General features: G+C 43.5%; 1 protein-coding gene across 2 annotated transcripts; it reads left to right on the forward strand.

Moving 5' to 3' along the window:
* Nucleotides 1-292: 292 nt before the first annotated feature.
* TEX55 (testis expressed 55) lies at nt 293-13,505 on the forward strand. 2 transcript variants are annotated; one of them, XM_089508185.1, is made up of 4 exons: nt 293-429; nt 8,152-8,628; nt 10,363-10,425; nt 11,881-13,505. In XM_089508185.1, exons 1-4 carry the CDS (start codon nt 379-381, stop codon nt 11,956-11,958), a joined length of 669 nt encoding a protein of 222 aa, XP_089364311.1. In that variant the 5' UTR covers nt 293-378; the 3' UTR covers nt 11,959-13,505. The 2 variants fall into 2 exon arrangements, with proteins under 2 accessions (XP_089364311.1, XP_089364312.1); XM_089508186.1 differs by having other exon boundaries at nt 8,158-8,628.
* The last annotated feature ends 239 nt before the right edge of the window (nt 13,506-13,744 follow it).

The following is a 13,744-nucleotide window of genomic DNA, read 5'->3' on the forward strand; positions in this document are numbered from 1 at the left end:
TGCTCCCGAGGGCCTTAAGCCCAACGCCCAAACCACTATGCTACAGTGGCTCTTTGGAGGAGCGTTCCATAAGAACCCCCAAATCAATGCGAATGAGGAACTTCCGCCAGTTTAGAAAATGGCCGCCCTAGCTAACAGATGCCTCGCCACCAGCCACCAATCAGCGGGCTTCTTCTTCTTCTTCCCGCCTCCCTTTCTGTCCTGAACGAATAGAAAGAAAGGAGGGGGAGTGGAGAGCGTAGTGGTGGTTCCCATGGAAACCACAGCGTCCTTTGTCTTCGCTTCCCGAAGGTGCAGAAGGGCCGTGTACGGAAAGCGCCGAGGAGCAAAAAAGGTCCGGCTGGGCCGGTGGGCGATGAAACGCGTCTTTGTGACAAAATGGCCGAGCAAGGGCCAGGGCAGGAAGAGGGGGCGCTGGAGGGGCAGCAGGTGAGCCTTTCGCAGTCAGGGGCAGCAGGGGGCGCCCCACAAACGCAGCCATGGATGCCACTCCCTCCTCGTTCTCAGCCTGTAGCTCCTCTTGTAACCCCAGCCTTTATTATGTGGTCGAATAGCCCCAGAGAAGAGAATTGGATTTCCTGCGTTCAGTAAGTCCTTAAGGTCACTATTCTTTACTCACAGGATCAGGACCCACTGGCTGCATCTACAACGTAGAATGCTGTGGCATTCTGGGATCTGGAGTTTTGTGAGAGATTTATAGACTGAGAACTGCAGATCCCAGGATTCTATGGACGCAGCCCATGGAAGTTAAAAGGGGTGACAAAAAATGGATTAATTCTGCAGTGTAGATGCACCTTTAGTCACGGTTTTGCATCTGCCCTGTAGAAATGATGCTGTAAAAGTGACAGCACTTTTAATTGCCATGGTTCCATCCTATGGAATCCTGGGATTTGTAGTTTTGTGCGGCACTAAGCCCTAATTTTCAGGGAAGACAAAAGGCCTTGGAAAAACTACAAATCCCAGGGTTCCATGGGATGGTGCCGCAGCAGTTTATAGGGGTGTCCAGCAGCAGTGAGTAGATGCAAGGATGGATGGTCAGAATTCAAAGACATAGAATATATAGACACTCTCTCTCTCTCTCTCTCTCTCTATATATATATATATATATATACACACACACACACACACACACACACACACACTTGTCCCTCCATATTCGCTAGGGTTAGGGGCACAAGACCCTGTGAATATGGAAAAACCACAAATGACAGTCCTGGGAATTGCAGCTTATTGTGGCACCAGAGCTCTCTGACAGAGAAGGTGGAATGTCTCACAAAACTACTGTTCCCAGGATTCCCTAGCATTGAGCCAGGGCAGTTAAAGCGCTCTCTCAAACTGGATTGTTCCTGCAGTGTGTTTTGCCCCTAACTCAAAGAAAGAAGCTGATAGCATGAGCTTTTGTAATTCAGATTCATTTGAGAAAGTAGACTCAAGTCTGCGAAAGCTCATGCTACCAACAACTGTCTTTTGGTGAGGCTGCATCTGGACTGCAGAAATAAAGCGGTTTGACACCACTTTAACTGGCATGGCCCAATGCTATGGAATTCCATGATTTGTAGTTTTGTGAGACATTCAGCCTTTGCTGTCAGAGAGCTCTGGTGCCAGAACAAACTACAGTTCCCAGAATTCCATAGCATTGAGCCATTTCTGCAGTGGAGATGCACCCTTAATTTCAAAGGTGCTGCAAGATCCCTTTGCATATGGGTAGTTAGAGTAGACCTACTGAATCATGACTAAATTCCTAGCAGCATCTGATGAAGAAGACTCCAGCTGCATCCGCACTGCAGAAATAATCCAGTTTGACACCACTTTACCTGCCATGGCTCAATGCTGTGGATCCTTTAATTTGTGGTTTGTTGTCGCACCAAAGCTCTCTCACAGAGAAGGTTGAATGTCTCACAAAACTACAAAACCCAGAATTCCCTAGCATCGAGCCATAACAGTTATGGCTGGTGTCAAACTGGATTATTTCTGCTGTATGGAAGCAGCTTGAGCCTATTTCATGGGATGCAGCTTGGAACTTAATTTAGTCATGATTCAGTAACTCTACTTTAGCCATCCATATGCAAAAAGATCTTGCACCACCTTTGAGACTAATGACAGACGTATCTTAAGAGGCCAGAAGCTGTGCCAAGACTGCACTCCAGTCCTTAGGTCTGGAACATGGCTTTGGCGTGGCTTCTGGCCTCTTAGGACTCACGCAACATTTAAACAGCATACTTCCAAAGTGACCCGAAGCAGCTTTATTTTGGCCTGTCTGTTCGGGTCCTAAGTTCCAGAAAAGATAGGTAGGAAAAAGTGGTTTGAACTTGCATTTTCTGGACATGGGTTGAAACCTTGCCATCCACACTGGCTGCTCCCAAAGCAGCCTGAATGTGAATGGCCTGAACACACGGTGCAGTGTCCAGCTGCTGAGTGATTTTATTTTGTCGCCTCCCCACCATCCATGTGCACCGTCGCACAAACACATCGCCGGTGACCACTTGCAGCCTAGATGCCATCCCACTGGATGGCTGCCCCTTTGATCAGCCATACAGTGCCACCTGCAATCCTATAACGGTAACAGGGCATCAGAGTGGCCTATAAAACACTTGCAAAACACAATCACGGGTCCTGTCTTCATGCCCCCTTCACCCCATGCCTCCTCTTGGACTGTCTGGTTTGTGTATGTTGTATTTACATCCATTGGAGGTGTCCCAATTTCACGTTTTTGGATTGCTACCCCAACTGCTTGGATACACCAGCGCTGTTCTTTTTAAATGTGCACCTCCATCAGTGTGTTTATATGCAGATTTAGGGTTAGGGTTAGGATCGATCACTCCTTCAGAACTGCTCTCCATCAGGGTGTTTATATGCAGGATTGAGGTGCGCATTTTCTACTTTGAGTTGGATTATCACAGCTTCTTTTTGGTCTCGTTTTTAGCCCTGGAGCATAGCTTCAATCTGGTTTCTGCCCACTTTTGAAGCATGCGTCATCTGAACGCTCCACCTTCAGAGCAGGTGGAAACCCCTTTATTTGACCCATCTGTTTCACCCCTTAGGGTGTACTGTAGGAATAATCTGCTTTAACTACCATGGCTTCATCCTATGGAATCCTGGGATTTGTAGTTTGTTGTGGCACCATTGCTGTCTGACAGAGAAGGCTAAATGTCTCACAAAACTACAGATCCCAGAATTCCATAGTATTGAGCTATGACAGCTAAAGTGGTGTCATACTGTATGATTGCTGCAGTGAAGATGCAGTCTGGGGGGCTGTGCGCAACGGCGGGAAAGGCCAGGTTGGGGGTGGCGTTGAGGCGTAGCGTCCATCTGACGCACGCCCCAGCTCCACCCTCAGGGCAGTATGATGCCGTGCACTGCACCACATGGTGCACGGCGTCATGCTGCTCCTCTGGCACTGTGTCCACATGATGCAGCGCTGAAGAAGCACTGAAAAGCCACAGCGCCACAGCGCCACAGCGCCACAGCTGTTGGGCCCTTTGCAGGGTACAAAAAGGAGTCACTTTTTGTGGCTCCTTTTTGCACCCTGCAAAATCCAGATTGAGGCCGTGGCATACGGTTGCTGCAGCCCCGATCTGGCTGTAAAAGGGGCGGCTGGAGGCCACCCTTTAAGGGTGCTCTGCACAGCCCCTCAGTCAATGAAAGCTTATGCAATTAATTCTTTCAGTCTCAAAGGTGCTGCAGTATCCCTTTCCATTCTGTTCATTGATTTCAAGGCTTGACTAAATGGTTTTTTCACATGGCAAAAAAGACCCTGGCCACTTAAGTGTAATGCTAGGCCAGTTGAAGCTATTCACATCCTAGCCTAACTTTGTCCTGGCATCATGGCTGTACCTTTGGGATAGAGGAGATTTCGCATAACTGTGTTTCCCCTGCTGTATCTCTGCTCTTTTTTTAGCTCTTCCAAAGGTCTGCAGCTGGCACATCTTTGAATTAAATCAGCTCTGCTTGTCTGGATTTCATTTTGTGTTTATTTATGAATACAGCTATGAAGATTTCAAAGCAGTGTACAGCAATAGTAAAACATGTACTATAAAACAGTAAGAAAAATGAAGTATTTGCAGTGATCATAAAATAGATAGTAAGGTTGAAAAATAGCTTGCAGAAATAGGCTTCTAAAATGTGTCTAAAAATAAGGATAATTGGAGTGTATATGAAATTAGAGGCATTAGAACTAACACATTTTCGTTGCTGCCCTAGTCCAGAATGGCCCCTTCCTTGTCATCCTACTTGTTTAGACAGACTTTTAAAAGAGAGAGTTTTTAAGACATGTGATGAGGTGTTGTTATATTGTTTTAATGTATTTTAATCATGTTAATCTTTTAAAACTTTATTTTAGCACTGAATTTGTTTTAATTATTGTAGAAATTTAATTCTATTTTAATATACTTTTTTGCATGTTTTTAGCTGTATGGTGTTTTTTAATGTTGTAATCCACCCTGAGTCCCATCTTTGGGAGACGTACAGGATATAATAATAATAATAATAATAATAATAATAATAATAAATAGCAGGTGCCACCATACTAAATGCCCTGCTCCAAAAAACTACACAACAAAGCTCAGGAAAACCAGGAGGGCCTTTCCAATACCCTCATAGAGAGTCTTCTCTGTGGTGGCACCCTAGTTATGGAATAGCCACTCCTCAGACGCTTTGTCAGCAGCTTTGGCGATCATTCTGGCACCAGGTCAAAATGTGGCTTTTTGTTATCGCCTTTGATGCTTATTTGATTCTGTCCGGTTTGTATACGTGCCATTGTCAGCACTATATGGAATTGTTTTAACTGTTTTAAGTTGTCTAGTTTTAAATTATAAATTATTTTTTTAAAATGTAGTCTGTTATAGTTATTGTTAGGTTGATGTGGTGGTGGTGGTGGTGTGCCTTCAAGTCATTTCCGATTTATGGTGACCCCTATCATGGGTTTTTTTTGACAAGATTTGTTCAGAGATGGTTTGCCATTGTTTTCCCCTGAGGCTGACAGTGTGTGACTTGTCCAAGGTCACTTGCGGGGGGGGGGGGGGGGGGAGAACACATAGGACAAAAGGCGTGGCTTGAAGCTACCCCTTCTGAAAACGGATTGAGACTGCAGCAAACATACACCGCAGACCAAATCTGCCTTGAACCCAGCCAAAAAAGGAGCAGATAAGATCTGCTTCTTTTTCAGCCGGGGATAAGCCAGCTTTGCCAGCCCCGTTGCAACCCCATGACAGCTTCATGATGCTCTGGCGGCATGCAGTGTGTAAACACCGTGCCACCGGAGCATCATGAAGCTGCGCACGTCTGGGTAGCCAGGCAATTTCAAGCTGACTTTCCGGCATCATCAGGGCATGCAGCATCTAAACGCCACACACTGGTGATGCCTGGAAGTGGGCTTTTGGGGGCTGTCTGTTCCAGCCCAACATTGAAATCTCTGTACCATTCTTAAATAGATTTTATTGTATGTTGCCCTGAGATTTGGGGCGATAGAACAGGATATAAACAAACAAACAAATGAAGAGAGTGCCAACTAATGGTTCTTTTCAAAGCAAGTGTATATAACACCATATCTTCAAAAACACAGATGCTTTGGGCTGAAATTCAACATAGATAATATTGAATAAAAATATTTAATATAGCATTATCTTATATGATAAGAAACAAAACTGTATATTGATTGATAATAAACTCAAGACAGGTGCTGTGTTAAAGAGTAAGTACCAGTTAATGCAATCAGATGTAATGTAATCTGATGGTAGTCAACTGTACATTGTATTACATCACATCTAGGGAGGAGACTCTTTGCTTACCTAAACTGAATATAGTGAGTTGTTGATATTTTTTTTATTGAGCAAGATATGTCAGTTGATTAGACCACAAAATATATAAAACAAGCCAAGAAGAGAAGTCAATTGAGTATCTTCCTCCATCATGCAGAGAGAACTAGTGATAAACAGCTATGCTGCTCCTAGCTGATAACTGCCCAGACATACTGATAATGAACAAATGTGCTGGTAAGAGAGAACATATGCTCTCGGCTAGGTTATGCTAAATAGATATATTTCCCACTGTGAATATAGTGGATGTCTATTGCAGATATTTATAAATATGTAAAGAATGCTGCTAGATACAGCAGTGCTCAGGGATAAGAACCACACAGATGCCTGTGTGCTCACAGATGCCTGTGTGCTCACAGATGCCTGTGTGCTCACAGATGCCTGTGTAGAGATGTAAATTTCTTCAACAGGAGAGGTTTATTCCTTAGTGGATAAATGGCTATATTATTTAAGTAGTAATGTTTTTTTTATGTTTACCCACGGAGAAGCTTGCTAAAGAAATGCAGATGAAATAAAAGTTAAGTCTTCATGAAAGTATAACACCTTAACTATCATATACTGTATTGCGGTGAATGTAGAAGGCCTTACATTCAATTGATGTAATGAAAGCCATGTGCCTAGCCATTGACATGCCAATGTTTCTCCCTAAGGGGAGTGTGTATGTTTGTATATCAATGACTGAATATAATAAATAGCCTCAAAAACTAACAGAGAGTCTGCTCATTCTCTCATATAAATGTCCTGAGATCCCAGTATTTAAGAATGCTTAAGTGATGTTGATGGTAACTTTGCCTGTTTGGATTTTGCTGCAGGTTGCAGCAAGCAGAGGATTGTTTACACCAAGGTGTGGCAAGTGAGGCAGGCCATTTCAAGTAGCAAGGGTCTCTTAGCTTTTGCAGGGAAGATTCCAGGGGCTAGGGTCTGAAGAAATAGAGGTGAAGAACCATGACTATTTTTTCACCATGCAGACATTTATCTATTGTCTTTAAATGGATTTGTTTTAATGGTTTTAATTATGTGGACAGTTTTAATTGAATTAACAGTTGTTTTTTAGATTTTTACTTATACAGTGGGCCCTCTGTATCCATGGGAGATCCGTTCTGGATCCCCCTGAGGATGCCAAAATCCGCAGATACTCAAGTCCCATTGACCTCAATGGTGACATAGCCACACATTGAAGGCATTGGCACTTGCTGCTCCCAGCGCAGTCACTCCTCCACCCTCGGCTGCCCATTCCAAAGCCAGCCAGAGGACGAAGAGGAGGAAGGAGGGAGTTAAATCTCCTACCGCTGCTGGTGTTTTGCTTTGGGGAGCTGGGAGCCCTCCCTCCTTTCCCACTGCCCTGAGCTGGACAACTGGCCCTGGAGCCCCTTTTGGCCAGAGGTCCCATGCCCTCTGGTGGAACCCTCCTGCTGAGCCCCTTCCTTTATCCTCCTCTGCCTGCTCCCTCCCTTCCCTTCCCAGCCATGGGGTATGGGGGCTGCTGCTACATGGCCCGCCCTTGTGGTGGTGGGCAAGGCGCGCCCCTCCCAGCCTCCTCCTCCTTGTTGTCCTCCTCCCGCCTTGGGCCATGCCGTGCCTTCCTCCTCCCTCGCCTTCCCCTTCGTCCTCTTCCTTCTTCTCCCATCATGCAGCACCTTCCTCCTCCTCCTCTTCCTCTTCCTCCTCTGCCCCCCCCCCCCGAGCTTCCCATCCGCAGATGCTCACATCTGCGGATGGCAAGTCCGCGGATAAAGAGGATCCACTGTAACTCTTTATGAACTTTTAAGTGTTTTTTGCTTTAATTTTTATAAATACTTTGAGTCTCGGCTCTCATTCTTTCTCTTTCCCCTACAGCAACAACATCAAATAATGCTAGGTAGGGCTGGCAGAACTTATTTTATACAACAACATCTGGAAGATTGCTTATTCCTATTCCTGCTTTCTTGTACTTTAAGCCCCATGAGTGCCATAACTGGAAAGGGTAATCATTGGAGAATTAGCAATGGAGGAGGGGGGAATGGGTATATTTCGTGAAGTAGAATGGAAATAATTTGCTGCACAAAATGAAAGCTACCATACTCCTGTTACCATTGTCAAAAGGATATGTGTATTCATGCATGTTGGATTTTATCCTCTTCCAGAAGAGTATTTGACAGTGTTTGGTAGCTATGCATCTGGGCAGGTATATGAGAAAAATTCTAAGGACCAGGCAAGAATGAAGATCCTGGACTATGCCTCTCCTCTCACCTTATAATTACCAACAGCATTGGAAGTAGTTAAGTTCTACCAGATATCAGAAGAATGCATTCATATGTCTGCTTCTTACCTCTTCCTATCTTCTTTGTTTGTATTGAAGCTACAGCCTGAAAATATTCCTGATACTGAGGTGCAGCAGCATTCCGAACTGCCAGAATTCATATCTGATTCCTCTGAGCCTGAATCTCAATTCTTTCAATTGGTGTTGGCCATGGATGAGGCAACAGAATCTACATCTTCTCCTCCTCACTCACCTCTGGAAACTCTTGGAAGTTTGATTGCTCATAATAAAATTGAGTTACCACGTAGTTTAGTCAGATCAGTGGAAACTGTTGCACAGCCCCACTATAGTGGACATCAGGTAGTGGAACATCAGGAAGTGGAACATCAGGAGGTCACACAGCAGGAAGTCGCGCAGCAGGAAGTCACGCAGCCAGAGGTAGAAGAACAGGCTGCTCCATCAACTAGAACCACAGAGGAGGAATTCCTAGATGAGCCCATGCCTGTGGTGTATCAAGATCCCTTTGAGGTTTCTCTTCATTACATGGAGAAACATAACATTCTGCAGATATTTCAGGTGAATTGTCTTTCTCCCCTGTCTTGAATGACACTTTCCCCCATTGCTGTCATGTGGAAGATGAGATACAGGCTTCTCGGAAATATATACAAACGTATTTGTTGATTTTGACTTTGTCACTTTGATTGGGTTTAACTAACTGAGTTTAACTAACTTTTTTAGATGTGATGGAGAATTATGCTTAATACACTTATCCCTCCACATTTGCGGCTTTTACTTTTGCAGATTTGATTATTCATGTATTTTATTAATATGTTCTTTGTAGGAATATCTAGATCCTCCAGCACAACTCTGTGGCCAACTTTAAGCAAAAGTCGCACTGAAGGATCTAGAGATTCCTAGAGAGAACACTCCACTAGGCATTTGTAGGTCCTCCAGCGCAAATCTGTGGTCAGTATCTGGCAGATGTTGACCACAGAGTTGCACTGCAGGACCTAGAGATTCCTAGAGAGGTGTTCTCTCAGATAAAAACATTGTGTTTTTTTTATTTGCGGTTTTTCCACATTCATGGGGTTCCTGTGCTCCAAACCCCAGCAGATGTCTAATTAACAAACTGTAAGTTGCTCTGATAGCCTTTTGGCTGAAGAGCGGGATAATAATAATAATAGTAATAAGGAGGGACGAGTGTACAAGCAAAGAACAAAGCGCCAAATTCAAATAGGGTAGAGTATGTAAACTTAATGCTTGCTCCATTCTTTGTAAATCATGGATTATGAAGTCTACAAAGTAATCAAAACGGACTTACACATTGTGTACTTGTGCGTGTGTGTTTAAATTTATTGTGTATACGTCGACCTCGTATACAAGTCGAAGGCAGGTTTGGGGGCCAAAATTATAGATTTTGATATGATCTGTTGATATATCAAGGCTAAAACTTAGGGGCATGTATAGAGGAATCTAAAGGCTGAAGCAAAGGAAAACAATACCAAAGAACTTACAAAATTTCAGCAGGCGTAACTGTGCTCACACTAAATGCTGGATGGATGAGACACTAGAGGTGAGTCTTGCTTCCAGGACAGATTACACTCTTGCCTATCACCAGTGGATAGCTCCTTTTTAAAAATAAGAGTTAAAGTACAGTACTTACATTGATCCATGGATAAGTTGACTCAGGTTTTTGGGGTCAATTTTTTTACTAACATTTCTAGACTTATTCATGAGTGTATACAGTATTATTCATTTATTGTTTTGTTTTTGAAGTGTGGGTGCAATGGCTGTTGCTTTTGTTATTATTTCTGGTTTGTTTTAATTGTTTTTGTTCTTGTTTTGATTTTGTTTTTTTATAAGTCTGTAGCTAAGCCACTGTAAGGACCCTTGCGGCTGGAAGAAATATAAATAACTGAAGTCTAATGTATGTAGAGAGATCTTGTAGCACCTTTGGGACTAACTGAAAGAAAGAAACGTAATGTAGCTAAGCCTTGAATGTATTGTCAGATGCATTTTAACTTGCAGCTTTCAGTTATTTAAATCAGGGTCGGGCGGAAATATATTAAAATTTAAAACGATAGGAGTTAAAAGCCACCTTAACTTAAAAGTGAATTTTTCTATGTGCTGGATGTATTTCAAGAAGGGTCAAATGAAGCACCATGTCTCAGTGTGTAAACATATATATCTTTATAAATGATGCCTTTGTCGTCTTGCAAGCCAAGCCATCCTTGCCTGTGGCAATATACTTCTTTATCATTTCATTATTAGCTTTCAGGAGAGAAATATAATCACTTCTGTCTTTCCTAGGAGATCACTGAAAACCTGGTGTATGAGAAGCCTGAGAACCCACTTGAGTTTATGTTGAAACAGGTATGTGGTCTTGCCAGGATGCAAAGAATGTTTTTTTTTTCAGAAAAAATAAAAAGAGCACTAGAGCTTGAGACACATGTTTTTCATACTATAGTTCCAGAAGAAGAATACTCAGTGCAAAGGAGAGTCGTGTCAATACTTAGACTGTCCTCAGGGAAGTAATAACCCTAGCTGATGACAGTTGTTATAGTATGGATACGTGTCTGTGCACATGTGCAGACAGACACATGTAGGGAAGAAAAGAAGGAGAAACGTGAGAGTCTTTATTTTAAAGCACTGACAATTGCCATTTATAATTAGCAGGAAGTGTAGGGAAGAAGGACTTGCACCTCTTTCAACTTGCACATACATGTGCTTTCCTATGGCGGTTGCAGTCTGCCTTCCATATCCGTGGACTTGCCATCTACAGCTATCAGCATCCGCGGACAGCAGGACCTGGGGGGGGGGGCAGCAGAGGAGGAGAAAGGAAGGAAGAGGAGGAGGTGGGAAGAGTAGGAGCAGAGGAAAAGGAGGAAGAGGTGGCAGTTGGGGGAAGACAAGGAGGAAGAGGTGGGGGAAAGGAGGAGGAAGAGGAGGAGGAAGAGCGGAGGCAGAGGCGGCAAAGGAGGAGGAGGAGGGAAGAAGAAGAGGAAGAGCAGTGGCAGGGGGAGGAGAAGGAGGAAGGGTGACAGTAGCAGGGGAAGAGGCAGCGTGGTGGCAGCAAGGAGTAAGAGGAGGAAGAAAAAAGGAATAGTGGTGACGGGGAGGTAAGAGAAGGAGGAAGGAGACACAGGAGGAGGGAAGGAGACAGCTGCCTGCCATGGCAAGGCAAGTTGGGGGGGGGGGGGTGAGGTGGGGCGGCATAGTCCCATTGTCCCCAATGGTGGCTGCACCACCACTGAGGACAATGGGACTTGAGCATCCATGGATTTTGGTATCTGTGAGGGAATCTGGAATGGCTCTCCCAGGGATACCAAGGACTCACTGGATATACTGGGGCATAACCAGAAGGCACATGATACTGCATGCTTACTGAAATGAAGAAAATCTGGGGCTGGTCATTGTTTGGCTGGAACCCTGTAGGTACCTTCTGGCTAAAGTTCCATGGGAGGAACCAAGCCAATTGTGCTACCTTCGCATTCATAGCTAGCTCCCCTAATGCAGCTCTTGGAGTTATGAAGGAATAAGTTTTAACCAGATTGCAGCCAAGAGGAAAGGGAGAACTTAAACTTGGCCCCCTGCATTCCTGCTCTAGTTTCTCCAGAACTTGTCCTTTACATAAGAACAAATGCCTGCACTGTTAATTGCATATAAAAATGATCAGTTAATGTGCAGTAAGAGGCTAATGTGTGCAAAGATTGACCTCATTCCCAAACTGTCTTCAGTTGGTTGCAGTAGCTTCCATGGAGTCATCCAGTGTTTCAAGATTCCTTTTTCATTGGTTTTGTTTTGTTTTTGGTTTTTTGCTGCTTCCAGGTTCAGAATATGATAGAAGCTAAGAAACAGGTTGAAGCAGAGGAAGAAGCGATGCCAAAGGAGATGACAGACCACTGAAAGCTCAAGGAAACCTTGGACACTCATTGCTGCAGCACATCCAAGCACTGCCCTCATTTGTGCTCTATCTATGCAAACTATAGATGTGTACAGTGTTAGCGATAACTGATTTCCTGCACTCTGGGTGGTGTGTTGGATTGTCTAGGAGGATAGAAAACACATAATTATATTGGAGCACAGATAGTCACATGCATTTCAGGAAGCACATAGCCACTGAAGCTCTGCAGTATCCATATGTTATCCATCTAGTACTATGGCAGTAACCCTAAAATGGCTTCTTGCCTATGGGCTGTAATAGCTGTTCTTCACATCTAGAATAACTGGGTAGTGCCATTCTTAATGGACAGACCAATTTCAGAGTACAATTGTGATTTCATGAAGTGAATGATTCCACACAGAACAGTCATCCCTCCTTGCATGTAAGCCTAGATTTCAGGAAAAAGTGCTCTAGAACGTTGTATGTGAGCATGGTTGTTATTTTACATGGAGGAGCATTCAAATGTGTTACCTATCATTTGCAGACTGAAATAGAATGCCCCAGCAACTGACTGGCTTTTTATGAATATTGTATGAACGACAAGTTGACTCACTTGCATGTGTTGCTAAATGTTCTGGGGATCAATATGCAAATCTCCAAACAGAGAAGTAATATAGCTTCCTAACATTTACCTTGATCCAAATGTCAGTCAAGTAAAAGTACCTGGATTTTTAGTCATTTGGTTATATTTATGTTAATTAGCTAAATCTAACATCAGTTCTACCTGGGCAAACCAACTGAAACGCATGGGGCTTTTCAGTCACTAAATCAAGTATTGGTCTTACCTAGGTAGCCCCTCTGAAATCAATGAAATCTGGGCCAGGTTAGCTGTAACAAAAAGCCCCATTCATTTCAGTGGATGTACTCCACAAAAGAAACAGTGGCACAAGATTGGATTTAGACCAGTGGCACTATACTGACTTAAAATGGCAGGCTCATAGTTTAAGTGGGCTAGGAATTGTATGGTATGCGGTCACTTAGCAATACTTGTAACATGAAGCCTTAAGTTAAAATGAATTTCGATTAACTTTCAGTTAAAGTCTAAGAGCTAGAGTATTTAAATATCTGCTTCTTGGCAGAACCATTTTCTGATTCAATTTTTGAATCTTCAAATTAAGAAGCTACATATATAAAACTCACTTTAATGTTAGCAGCCCCAAAATAAAAATCTGCCTCAACCCTAGAGGCAACTTGTAGACACCGTGGAGCATTCTTTGGCACAAGTTGCTGAAAAAAGTGGAACTTACAACAGATAGTTACTTGCAGTTGTGAGTATGGATTGATCAGCCTAATTTGGAATATATTTCCCCCGATTTTAAGATGTGGATGTCAGGGATGATGGGAGTTGTTGCTCTTCACCTCTGGCTTGAACTCACCACCTTGTTACGCACCGGCGCTGACCAGTTTTGGCCAGTGGTTAAAGCTTTGCTCTAAAGCAGCAGAGTTACAGAGAATAGGCTGAAGACCCTGACAAACTCTCCAAGCCTTCTCACTCTTGCTTCCACAGAAGTCTTCCCACTTCTTCAGGATCCAGCTGGCTCTTGTATCTTCACTCAAGACACCAGACAACTCAGTAGTCTTATATAAAAGATCTACTTTATTCTACTATATACAGCTCCAAAACTATCCAATACAACTCCTCACTACTACCCACAAAATACATTGGGATTCATAGCCATTATTATAGTCATTGCAAAATACCACCCACTGTTGTCTGTTTCCACCCAGTGGGCGTGTACATCCACTCTC

The sequence above is a fragment of the Sceloporus occidentalis genome, unplaced genomic scaffold (assembly GCF_023333645.1).
Source record: "Sceloporus occidentalis isolate IW3139 unplaced genomic scaffold, rSceOcc1.0.p SCAF_2, whole genome shotgun sequence".
Lineage (NCBI taxonomy): Eukaryota > Metazoa > Chordata > Lepidosauria > Squamata > Phrynosomatidae > Sceloporus > Sceloporus occidentalis.

Coding starts and splice junctions, on each gene's coding strand:
- TEX55 (XM_089508185.1), top strand. CDS start 379: ATGGCCGAGCAAGGGCCAGGGCAGGAAGAGGGGGCGCTGGAGGGGCAG. Junction 430..8,151: donor GGGCGCTGGAGGGGCAGCAG/GTGAGCCTTTCG, acceptor TTTGTATTGAAG/CTACAGCCTGAAAATATTCC. Junction 8,629..10,362: donor ACATTCTGCAGATATTTCAG/GTGAATTGTCTT, acceptor TGTCTTTCCTAG/GAGATCACTGAAAACCTGGT.